The sequence below is a fragment of the Tachysurus fulvidraco genome, chromosome 12, assembly GCF_022655615.1.
Source record: "Tachysurus fulvidraco isolate hzauxx_2018 chromosome 12, HZAU_PFXX_2.0, whole genome shotgun sequence".
NCBI classification, from domain to species: domain Eukaryota; kingdom Metazoa; phylum Chordata; class Actinopteri; order Siluriformes; family Bagridae; genus Tachysurus; species Tachysurus fulvidraco.
In genome coordinates this window covers 13,853,179-13,865,530 of record NC_062529.1, presented here as the reverse complement: position 1 = coordinate 13,865,530, position 12,352 = coordinate 13,853,179, and the positions used below count along the sequence as shown (strand labels likewise).

Sequence of the window (12,352 nt, the reverse complement as noted above, 5' to 3'; positions counted from 1 at the left end):
TCTTCAACAGCGTATTATTTCCACCTTACCATTTACTATTTTCACTGGATCCAAGTGCACCTCGTGAATGCTAAATTCAGAGGACATCGTTCCTCCAGATGTGCTGTTTGCAGGTGTGACTAGTGGAGATAGTGACGAGTGTAACCGTATGATCCTCACCCCTGAGGAGGCGTGTTAGTCTGCTCAGAGCACACTTACAGCTGGGTTTGTCCTCATTTCTCCCAACTTTCTCCATTACTGTCTGTCTTGCTTTGGATCAAGCTGCCAATGACTCATCGGCCTGGCACTCCTCAGCCTCTCAAGCACTCATGAGCGCGCACACACACACACACACACCACACACCACACACACACACAGACACACACACGCACACAAACAAACAGGCTTTGATTTTTTACACATGCTTTCGAACCAAAAGCTTTCTTGCTCTTGCTTTTCTTTGGCCTGTGTTCTGTCTGACAGAGGGAATTGAATATGACCACACCTCACTAAACACGCCAAGATGACACACACTGAGTGCACTGAAAAATAGATGAGTGTGTCCTCGAAGGCTGGTCTGTGAGCATGGTGTTTGGTTTTGCAGCACCCAGTGCAACTGGGTTGAGATTTATTTCAGGCACAGCTTTCATAATCCCATGAGGCTGGATTTGCCTTGGATATAGGTCAGATTTATGAAGCAGTGTTTTGGTAAAATAACACTTTTTTTGTTTGTTTGTGTGGGAGTGAGAGTCTGTGCAAAGGAGAAAGCTTTCTATGTTAGATTTTTTGCAGTAGCAATGAACTGACTGGTTATTGACCTGCTTGTGTCTCGCAGCCTATTTTAGTGCTGTGTGTTTGTGTGTGTGTGTGTGTGTGTGTGTGTGTGTGTGTGTGTGTGTGTGTGTGTGTGTGTGTGTGTGTGTGTGTGTGTGTGTGTGTGTGTGTGTGTGTGTGTGTGTGGAATAGTAATGAATGATATAACTCTGGGTTTCACTGCAGGAAGCTGCTGCTCTGCAGTGCTGTCTGTTTCTGCAGCAGGCCCTTGGTGGTGTTTTTCACACACACAAACACATACACACACACACACACACACACACACACACACACACACACACACACACACACACCACCAGCACTCTCTTCTCCCTGGCTTCTTGTTTGTATATGAGCATCATCATTACTTACTTCATCATGGTCCATGTTTTTCTATTTACACAGCAATGATAGTGATCAAGATCAACCACTACTGAAATGACAGTTATTACAGATATAACCTAATTAGCTGGTTGGCTAACTTGAATGGAAATAAAACAAAGGTCCATGGAAACATGAAAACTACTAGAAATGACTGAAATGTAAGACAGCTAACAAATGTAATGTTGATATCAATGACAAATGTTACAGCTACATTTTAACATGTAACGTAAATGAAAAGCTGCAATAAATATATGCAATCATTCACATTTACTTTACACACAGAATGTTTGAATATCTGTTTGATATTTTGTTTTAGTTTTGTTCATAACCATTTGGTGTGATATCAAGGCTTCTAAGGATTTTATATAATCAGAAACCGGTCCAGGGTTGCATAAAGAATTTGCCGTCTCTGTAAGACGCTTTACCGTAAAACTACACATTTACTACATTCTATTCCAAAGATCATTAGAAGCTTAAGGACTTGTAATATGGTGCACCTGTGATGTGTTTTCCTCTGCAAAGCGCACTGCACAGTGTCTTGTCTGTGTCTGCTTAGTTTCGGCTCCATCTCACGCTGAGTGAACATGAATCAAGGAGTTCTCTTGGTTACCATAGTGACAAAGGCGAGCAGGCGGAGCTAGTGTTTGTGACCCCTGGGGGAAGGACTTGTGATTCTTTCACATATGAGACTCATGAGCAAGACAGATCATGACCTCTGCAATCAGTGTGTGTGTGTGTGTGTGTGTGTGTGTGTGTGTGTGTGTGTGTGTGTGTGTGTGTGCGCGTGCGTGCGTGCGTGCGTGTGTGTGTGTGTGTGTGTTTGGGTGGGGGTGGTGTGGCAAGTGGATTCCTAGGGAGCATGATTTTTTTTTTCCGCCCCCTCATGTAATGTAATGTGCTTGAAAGGAATGCGTGAGGCTGGGGGAAGAGTAATTGTGCTCTACATTACTCAGCGTCATGGCCCTGATGAGAGGCAGCAGGGATTGGTGGAAAGAGCATCAGGAGATGCTAAAGGGCCTGCATGTCTGTGTGTCTGTATGTGTGTATATGCATACAAATTGAAAGTGCTGTGTGATAATTGCCTTTAACACAGCTTTGTGTTATGGTGCATTGTAAACTGTAATTACCTGCTTCATTTTGTCATCATGATCTTTAAGAAGTCATATACTTATATGCTCATAATCCTAGGCTTTTTTATGGCATGAGGCTTTTCCTGACATTCTGCACCTCGTTGACCTTCTTTCCTTTACTCTTGCCCCCCAGTCCGAAGCATTCGAGGCCCAAGCATTCGAAGATGAGGCTGAGGAGAATGATGGCTTTCCTGGAACCAATGTCTTTGAGGTGGCAGAAAACAGCCAGGTAAATGAATTATAGCTCATCATGGTTTTGAGTTGGCCTGATTGCACAAGCTCCAGAACACAACGAAAAGGTCATCGGCTCACTCGCCTAGGGGCTTGACAGCCTCTAACACCCAGCCTGACTTGAGAACAGCGATCCATACGCAATTTGAGGTTGACAAAACCGCAAATATACATTTGGTTTGGCACCACCTTCTCGGAAACATCAAATATTAAGCGCTCTGCACTTGGTTAATAAGATTTGCAGAGGAAAAGGGGTGACAGAGAACTTCGCTTTCATTAATTACCCCTACAGACAGAATGGATTAGAAAATTTACTCTGGAGAACGTCGATTTAGGCGATTGGTATTGGAAGGGCGTGGTGCATGTGCACAGCCCGTAACCCTCTTTGTTCCGTGCTGCTCAGACATGAGCTGTTCAAGAATTCGTCTCACATCACAGCTCAGTCAAGCATACCCTGAAAGCCATAAGCCTCCCATATTTATGGCTAACAAGCAGAGAAAGCTGCTTGGGATATCACACTGTAGGCCCATTCCAGGTCGGTCAAGGGCAAGCATCAGTTAGCACAGAAATAGCTCAGCGGTCGTTAGACTGAGAGAAGAGCAGATCCATGTTGTTCTCACGTGCTTTTGTATCTAGTGAAGAGGAAGCGTGTATATAATGAAAATAAAAGAAGGTTAGGGCACTTAACATGGACCAAATAACGTGGGCTAATCCACATTGCCCCCTTTTGGTTTTAGAAGCAAACTGCAGGCAGAGACAGATCGTATCTTTTTTCAGAAAAGAGAATAGTTTTGTTATTTGTCTGTGCCGATTATTCTCGGACATTTGATCAGTAATAGCTGCCTAATGCTTCATGTTTAAATTGTATCTTCTAAAAACTGATCATGATTTACTGAAATTGTGACTGATTTCCTAACAATCATTGCATTGTATATAAATGGTCTATTTGTTCTCTAAACGCTCTGTGAACAATGCTGGGAAGCTAGTTAGTGACAGTGTGTTTAATGTGTCTTTGCTGTTTTTGTTGGTAACAGTGGTATTGCTATTGAACATTTTATGTTGAGTCATCTCAGAATTATACTGCCACTCAAATTGTTTTCATGGCATTTAAGGTCAGAGTTATTGCTCTAGCATTGTAAACAAACCAAACAAAGAATACTATAAAACAATTTAAGTGCTGTGCATGAGATTTGCCTTTAATTAGGATCAAAATCCAATTATGCCTGGCACTCTTTCTCCCACTTAGTCTTGTAGCTCTCCCAGCTGTCAAATAAAGGGCGCAGCCACTCCAGTCCAGACCTCATCAAACAAGCCCTGTCTCCAAGAGCAACCAGGCCAGATGCCCACTCCTAAAATGTCATTGCTCTAAGCCTCCAATGTCTCCACTCTGGCAGCCTGGGACTCTGATGGAGCCATAAACTTCAAACAAACTCAGTGACTGGCAAACATAGCCAAGTTTTGTGTTTTTTCCCCTCTCCTTCTTGCTAAATCTCTTGCTCTCCCTTTCTCTCCATTATTTCCACTCACTTTCTGTCTCACTTTCTGGAACCTGGCCACTGGGAATGAGCCATTTAGTCCAGGCTTGCTCTCTGACTCTGCGCCAGAGGAATTTGTGCGTAATGCGAACCAGTGACCAAAGAGTTCAGTGCTAACACACATAACTGACAGAAGAATAACAGAAGACAAGTCCCACATTTCCCAATTCTGCTAAGACATTAATGGCTGCTGTGATTGTGTCTGCTGTCTAACATGTGTTTGCAGTTCTCAGATAAAGTGTACACATCTTTACTGATGGCTGCTTTGAAGTGCATTTCATATTAATACAATTGTTTTCTTGGTCTCCTTTAAATGTAGGAGCCTGAGCTGGAGGGAGTGTTTCCTGATTCTCCTCTAGAGCTGCATGGACTTCCCACTCCGCCAGTTACTCTGTACCATGGGCCGACTTTCCCACCACAGCGAAGCCAGCCCAGTCCCCTCACCCAGCCAGTAATCACTGCCATCCAGCACAGAGAGACCCTGGAGAACAGACTTGTGGACTGGTGAGGGTCTTTTGTTCTCACCATGCACTACACTATATGTTAACTCTTGTCATGATTAACTTGACTAAATGCCCTTATTGCCTCTACACACTGGATCCCAAACATTTTCACTCTAAGGTCCCCTTTGTGGACAGTGTCACTGCACCCCCTCAAACACCCCACCTTTTCTCCACGGGCCTGCTCGTACAAGAATAGAGCACTGTTCTATTCAATTCTGGTCTAGTTTATGCTTATAACACTTTCAACAATAGTCTTTTGCCACAAAGCAACTTTACAGAAATCTAAACGTATATTTAGAGCCCTAATGAGCATGCCAGAGTTGACCGTAGGCAAGAAAAAACTCTCTGAGGAAACATAGGAAAGAGACTTTAAGTGGAATCAAAAGGGGACATATCCTCTTCTGTGTGACATACAAGTGTGCAATTTACGCAAAAAAAGTGTAGAAGAGTAAAGACAAATAGTACAGTATGATGCTCTGATGCCATTAAGGCTAATACATTGCAGGCAAGCAGGATTGCCATGAATTGTGTTTGCGTGGCATGAATTTGATAGTAAACACCATCTTTACAAATACCATGCTTTTAAATTTTGGAATCAGATTTTCCAAAATCATTCATATATATATATGATATATTGTTCTGTTCTGATTTTTTGAGTGACTGTTTTCTACTTATCTAGGGTGGAGCAGCAGCTGATGGCAAGGATGATCAGTGGCATGTTCCCTCAGCCAGTCCATACAGACCCAGCCATCAATTCAGAGCCGGAGGACAGTGTCTCTTCAGACACCACAGGTAAATCAGGTAACTTTGGTATTTAATGGTGGACATAATAGTGCTGCAGTGCTCTGGTCACCTGTTAGTGTCAATGCAATTCCTACACCTGTCTTTAGGTTCAGTGTTGCATCAACCAATATATCGCTTGTATTCAAGATGCCAAAAAACAATTAAGTACATCTGGTAGAAACCAGCAGAGTGGGGAGACTACACAGAACATGACTTTTTCCTCTTCAGACTCATAATTTTGATTCATAGTTTGCACAGAAGTGAGTGGTGCATTTGTCATAGCTGTCGGAGCACTGGGACATGGTGTTTCTTCATTAAAGTAAGATTGCTCTTCCTCATTCCCTGCACTCCTCCTCTCCTCCATTTCACTCCGCTCGCTTTTAACTCAGCCCACACTCTCTCGGCCCGCCTCATTAATCCCCACTCTCGTTTAATAGAAAGATCAATGATGTATCAAATTTGCAGAGGAGGCTACAAGTCTGCAAGCAGCAAGCCCTAGTCAGCACATTCATAGACTGACTGGAGTCTTCTGCTGAAGTGGGCATCCTAGTGCTCCAACATCTCAGAATAAAACTCTCATGCCAAGTGTACTATGTTACAGTATGTGCTTTTTGTGTTTATTAGTAATTCTGACAGGCAACGAATGCTAAGTAGAAGTACTGTAAAGGTAAAATAGTAATGAATTTTCTGTTTGAATTATTAAACTGTTAAGTTTTAGCAGAATTGCCATAGACTTGATCCACATATATAAGGAATTGCCATAGACTTGATCCATATGCAAAGTCATTGATTTTTCAATAATATTGGTTGCCTTATAATGGCTAAGCTGTAATTTTTTATTTAGCAGTAAATGGAAAATTGCCTTCACAGGGAGAGATTCTTCCAGGTCTGTGCTGGTTGAGGGACCAGCAGCACTAGTGGCCCTCTGACATATGAAATTGGCTCAAAAGATCAAATATGATCAAAAGACATCGGTCAGAAATGTGGAATTCTTTTAATTCAAGGCCTATGAATAATTCACAATGGGCCTGTTAGCAGCCAAACATGTCAGCCTGTCAGCAGAATGCTAATAGTTCCTGGTGCTGGCCTAAAATTGTCCTGGACAATGAGATATGGAGATTTATGTGGCACCATTTGTCTCACATAGTCGTATATTACCATATTTCCTTACTACTCCAAACCATATTTTCAGAATTCAGTATATCTTGAACTGAAACAAGATACATCACAGCCATTTAAGTATTTGAATAGCAGGCCTCTCCTGTGTTTTACTATGGTTTAGGGGAGACAGCGGGTGGATTGCTGCTGGCTGTGGATGCTGGAGTACCAGTGGACTCTGTGCTCATCAGGCAGTATGTGAATGAGGTGCTGACTGACTTAATCGCCCAAACACTGGGCCAGAGAGAGGGACTGACAGAGCCTCCTGCTCCAGCTTCATCAGAGGATGCACACGTTCAGCAGGTAAATGGGTTCACACAAATCAGAGTATGCAAACACACTCGCTTTTTATTCCGTAAATAATTTCTCTTGCTAATCATCCAAGTGTTGATGAGATGATGCGATGTTAATAATGATTAGATTTCCATAAGCACCTGTGTTCTCATGGTATGTTAACACTTTGGCAGGAGAGTGCAGTACCGACACCGGTTCCCACTCCCGAGCCCAGTGTTATAGAGAGTTCTCCAGCATTGAGGGAGGTGCCGTCTCCAATAAGCACTCCAGATCTCTCAGAGCATCCTTCCCTTGTTCAATCAAACAGAGATTCCCAGTATGCTCAACCTAAGCAACCAGTTTTACCAGGTCTCACAATATTTATTCAAAGCAAATTTCAGGCTTTTTGTAGTCTTCTATTTGATTTATATGATTATTGTCAACATGTCTAAGATGATTTCTTAAAAACACTAAAATACTGTAATTCTCTTAGAACTAGAACCAGTGGAAACACCTGTGTGCACTCCAGTCCCATCCCCCAGAAGAACAGAGACGCCCGAGCCAGAAAACCCACACAACAATCAATGGGATGATGTAGAACTTCCTCGTTTAGAGGAGAAACTACACAGTGAAGGAGAAGAGCAACAACCGCAACCGGTGTAAGTTCTCATTTTGTTCCCCATTGGCCAGTGTCAAGAAAAAAAGTATAGAAGCACTAATAAATGATACATTAATTTAGAAAACATGCATAAGAACATCTATACCGGGACTCATTTCTTCCCATATGGCAGCTGTCATGATGCACCTTTTCTCAGAGCACCCAGGAATTGTTGCTGCACACAGACTTACTTATTCAGGCCAAAGATTTAAAGCAGTTTTTTTAATCTTTCTTTGGATAAGTCTAGACTTAAATACTATTAGAATTTGTGCATAGAAATTTGATTCTATAAAATACAAAACTGTTCTAAGAAGCCAAGTTGATATAGATCTTGAAACATCAGACATCTCGGTGACTAACTGAAGCTAAAATTCTTCAATTACTATACTGTTTTTTTCCCCCCTGTATTTTCACTAAACATGTAAGTACAAGACTGAATAGAGACTGTCTCTGTAATATCATCTGCTGAAGGTCTTTATAGAAAAATAGGGCAATAACCAAATTTGAAAACAGGTACTTGGGTCATGAATATTTTACTTTATTTACTTTACTTTATATTTTTCTCTACTACTGTTTGTAAAAAGGCCAGTGCAACAGAACAACTCCAGATTCTTCTGTATATGAAAGAACACCATTGGCATTTAACTCGGTTATTATGGGCCACTCAGTATTATTTTAATATGTATAATATAGTACCATAGCCTTTAGCAATAATATATACACATGTTTAAATCCTTATATGTTTCAATTGCTATTGGAGGAGAACATATCTGTATACTGTGTAATTTCCCACCTATCTCTCTTGTTTGCATGTCTTTCTCACCCCAGTGACCTTTCAGTAGCTCATGAGGAGGAGGAAGAGTCAATCATCCGTCCATTTTCTCCAGTTCTACCCAAACCACAGAATCCTTCAACTGCTGCAACAGAGCATACTCCACCTGCTCCTCCAGAGTGTCCGTCTGAGAAGGAGAGCAGCTCAAACTCCAGCACCTCTATCACAGAGACAGAGACGGAGACAGAGGCAGAGACTGCAGCCAGACACATCTCTGAGGGAGAGCTGCTCCTCAGCTGTGGCCAGATGGCTGAAGTCAGAGGTACTCAGCATCCTGTCAGACACACACACACAAACACACACACACACACACACACACACACACACACACACACACACACACACACACACACACACACACACCATAAGGGTCCATCTAGGTGCATGATTCAGATTTACTTTACATCAATACACACTGTCTAGTCAACTACTGACATTGTGAGTCATTTCTCGAAACAATTTCCCCATAACACTCTAGCTCTACCTATTCCTGTCTTTGAATCACTAAGAACAGGTTTCATGTATTTTCTCTGCAGCTTTGGCAGAGGAGGGCGTCACTTTGCAGAACCTAATGACAAGCTTTAACAGCTCACTGAATGGAGTCCAAGATATGGTAAATATCTAACTACTAGAGCCATGAGACTCTCATTGTGATGGCGTATGTACAGTACACAAATCCTGATCCTAACCCAAACGTCCTGCCTTGCCTGTTCAGGTATATTCTTACAGTATGTTTGTTATGATTTTTTTTTTGTTACAAATACTCATATATACAAAAGAGGTTTGCAAGAGACAAGGTTTAAAATATGTCTTAAAATAATTTCTTATTCTTATGGAGTTAGCCACTGCAATACTGCTGTAAGTTTTAATAAACAACTATCAGGAAACTTAAAAATACTCAGTCATTTTTATTACTAGCCATAATTAGGTTGAACAGCAGTCTATGTTCACAGACATTTTAGTGAAAACATGCTGAGTCACTACTTATTCTTTATAGAACTATAGAACAGAAATGATCGTGCTTTATGCCATGATGTGTAAAGCTGTCATCAGTATATCTGTGATAATATGCAGTATATATGATAAGTAATAATCTTGTTATTAAAAAAAATAATAGTATAAAATTGTAGTTTCATCATTTTCAGCAATTTTGTTTATTGTATTTGAAGTCTAAGGAGATTGGATTGAATATTATTATATGGAATGGTCAGATGTGTAGTTTTTGTTCCTGTTTGTACTATGCATGTTATAAGAGTGATCAGTGACTTTATTGTGGCTGACAGGATTATGATCCTCCAAGTGAGGGTGAGGTGGCCAGAAGGCGTCTTGTTTCTGCACACCGTGACCCAATCCTGTCACTGCTGGCCCGGATGGAGCAAGGTCCAGTCAGCCAATCACACCAACCTGAAGTATGAATACTGCACATTTCTATTCTATCATCATTTATGACCAGTTTGCAAACTGGAAATTAGCATTTTCCTCACACATCACGGGTTTTGCTTGTATAGTTTATATTCTTGTAGCGGTACTCTTATTTGCCAGTAGGGGTCACTAGCGTAACAGAGTTAAATTCAAGCTAGCAAGGAGAATGTGGACGTGAAATGAAGTGGAAGATGTGCTGTGTGTAATGGTGAGGTGATTATGTTTGGGCAGAGGTGGAGGGATGACGAGAGCTGCGGGGAGCTGAGCGAGGGGCAGCGGCCAGTTCTGACTGTAGCACAAGAGAGAGTGGTGATGGGACACTCTCTCATCTCGCAGCATCAGTCTGTCCAGCCCTCTGCAATACAGTCACAAAACACCTACACTATCCTGAGTTCACCTGGACAATCAGAAACTCAGCACACAGGTACCCTGAGTTGCACATGTTAAGTATTATTGAGTTTATGAAAGCAGCCTATGTTTGGCTGACCGCACACAGACTGGAAATGTTTCTCTCATTTTTAATATTGTTATTTCTGCCAACAAGATACGGTTTGTATAGTTTGCGGCCTCTGGGTGGCCTCTTCCCACTGCCATGTGTTTGTGGCCCTCGTCGGGCCGGGATCTAATGGGGCATGGCTCACACTAAAGCTGTTATATGCAGAGAGGGAACAGCAATGTTTGTGCAGTGTGTGTAGAGAGCTCCGGGGGAAGCCAGCATTTCTGGATAGTTCATCAGGATGCAGGCTGGGGGAGCACAGAGGAAAAGAGCTCTGCTTTTGCTCCCAGCATCCTCCCAAAGCCTGTGTAAATGTTGGCTAACTTTCATCTATGCATATTTTCTGCTAATGTTACTTTCATAATGTCCAACTACACATTTTTCATTAACTGGTTTTAACATTCTATGTAAAATGCCAACATGAGATTTGCCTTCTTGGTGTATGTGCTGTGTAATACAGAAAATACTGTGTCTTTGTGTGCTTATATATTTGTTTCTTTGATGCTAAGAGTATGTCTGAGCTCTGTTCATAAGTGTTGAGACCGTGAGCTATGAGCGCCTTGCAACGGAACCCTCACTGTGGATTTCTATGTTCTTCCTGTGTTGGCCTAAACCAATATTTACCTTACACTGAGGCTACGCTAGTCTACTCATGGTAAAAAAAAAAAAAAAAGAGCCTCAATGTTGCTTAGAGACCAGTGGTGCCAAAGCAGAAAAAAACATACTCGTACTCAAGGAGCACAGACAAGAGGGCGTTATTGACTGCAAGAGAATTTAAAGCTATTTTTTTTCTTGACTCTGGCAACTGAGGCTCTGGATCCAGTCTAAGCTTTTGCTACATGACAATTTTAAAAATTGTAGCCAAACTCACATTTAAGACACTATAAGCATATGCTCTGTCTAGCAGTGCCATTTGGGTATAAGACTGGCTTTGTTCTGTGTGGTTAATAGAGCGCTACAGTACATGTATAGCATTTATTCTATTTACTCTTAGCATCATTTCAGTCCGCTATGGTCGGTAACCATATGTCACATCTCATGAAATTCCTTCTTATTTTATTAGGAATAGATGCTGCCAGGCTTTTCATTAATTTCTCCCTTTTGTGTTTCTATGTTGGTGTTTCTATGGAAACTAGGTGAAAAAGGTGCAGTCTCTAAGAATGGTGGGCTGTCAGTAAACGTCTCCCTATCAGCAGAGCACACAGAGCCTCCACATGCTCTTCACTCGTTTACTGCATCTACCCTACAGCCAGGAGACTATGCACATCAACAGGCGTGTACCTCTTTTTCAGTTCCTGGCCCTGTGCCAGATTTCCAGTACATGTTTTTATCCGTTACTAGTTTGAATGGTCCTAGACTGAGGTGTGCCATCATTGTTTACTGTAAAGATTATTCTTTATTTTTAAAAGCTGACTCCATCAAAAATGTGCTTTCAGTTATTTATCAATTGTGACCTGTAGCCATGTATGTTTCATTCATTAAGCTGTGTTTCCATGTGGAATGCCCAAAAGGGCAAAATTAAAACACTATCTTACCCCATGTTTTTCTTGTCTAAATTCTTCCAAACGCTTTGTATGTTTTTTTTCCCCATCTGCTGGCATCCTATTTCATTGTAATCTGTCTTTTATAGGCTGCTGAGCCACGGCCGATAGTAAACAGGCTGACTCCAATACTGGTGAAGCAATACAACAGCACAGAGGAGCCAGGTACATGCTTCACACACTCAACATGCATGTCATGGTCATAATCAGCTGATCCATTTTATTTTAGAAAAGCTGGAAACTTTTACCTGCAAATGTTTTACCTCATACTATTGCTCCAGTTAAATATTGTGCAGTTTTGCTGTGCACCACAATTATATCTGTTATTGCATATTATTAGGCATAAAGGTCCTAAATAGGTAGGTCCATGTCTGATGGGCAGTTTGGAAGCAGTGAGTACTTAAGTATGTGAATGTGTATAATTTGTACAGATGATTATAGCATGGTTTATAAAATTTGCATGGATACTTTCCAACACACACACACACACTCACACGTATGACTTCCTATTTACGTGAGGGCTTTTATTGATATAATTAGTATTGCAGCTCATTAATTTCTACACATAATTCTAACCCTAACCTTTTAGCTCTTAAATACAAGCTATAAGTTG

The 12,352-nt window shown here is 41.4% G+C and overlaps 1 protein-coding gene across 9 annotated transcripts in view; it reads left to right on the top strand.

The window, feature by feature from the left end:
• Positions 1–12,352, top strand: part of kiaa0586 (KIAA0586 ortholog) — an 82,980-nt gene that overhangs the window by 52,801 nt on the left and 17,827 nt on the right. For 8 of the 9 annotated variants that reach the window (XM_047821111.1, XM_047821110.1, XM_047821109.1 and 5 more), the window contains 12 exons: positions 2,441–2,536; positions 4,393–4,577; positions 5,256–5,368; positions 6,642–6,820; positions 6,985–7,159; positions 7,284–7,449; positions 8,277–8,542; positions 8,817–8,893; positions 9,564–9,689; positions 9,934–10,126; positions 11,335–11,471; positions 11,829–11,904. In XM_047821111.1, the coding sequence (XP_047677067.1) occupies positions 2,441–2,536; positions 4,393–4,577; positions 5,256–5,368; positions 6,642–6,820; positions 6,985–7,159; positions 7,284–7,449; positions 8,277–8,542; positions 8,817–8,893; positions 9,564–9,689; positions 9,934–10,126; positions 11,335–11,471; positions 11,829–11,904 (1,789 nt within the window). Of the gene's footprint in view, positions 1–2,440; positions 2,537–4,392; positions 4,578–5,255; positions 5,369–6,641; positions 6,821–6,984; positions 7,160–7,283; positions 7,450–8,276; positions 8,543–8,816; positions 8,894–9,563; positions 9,690–9,933; positions 10,127–11,334; positions 11,472–11,828; positions 11,905–12,352 lie in introns of those variants that run through there. The other variant, XR_007144463.1, reaches the window with a different exon arrangement.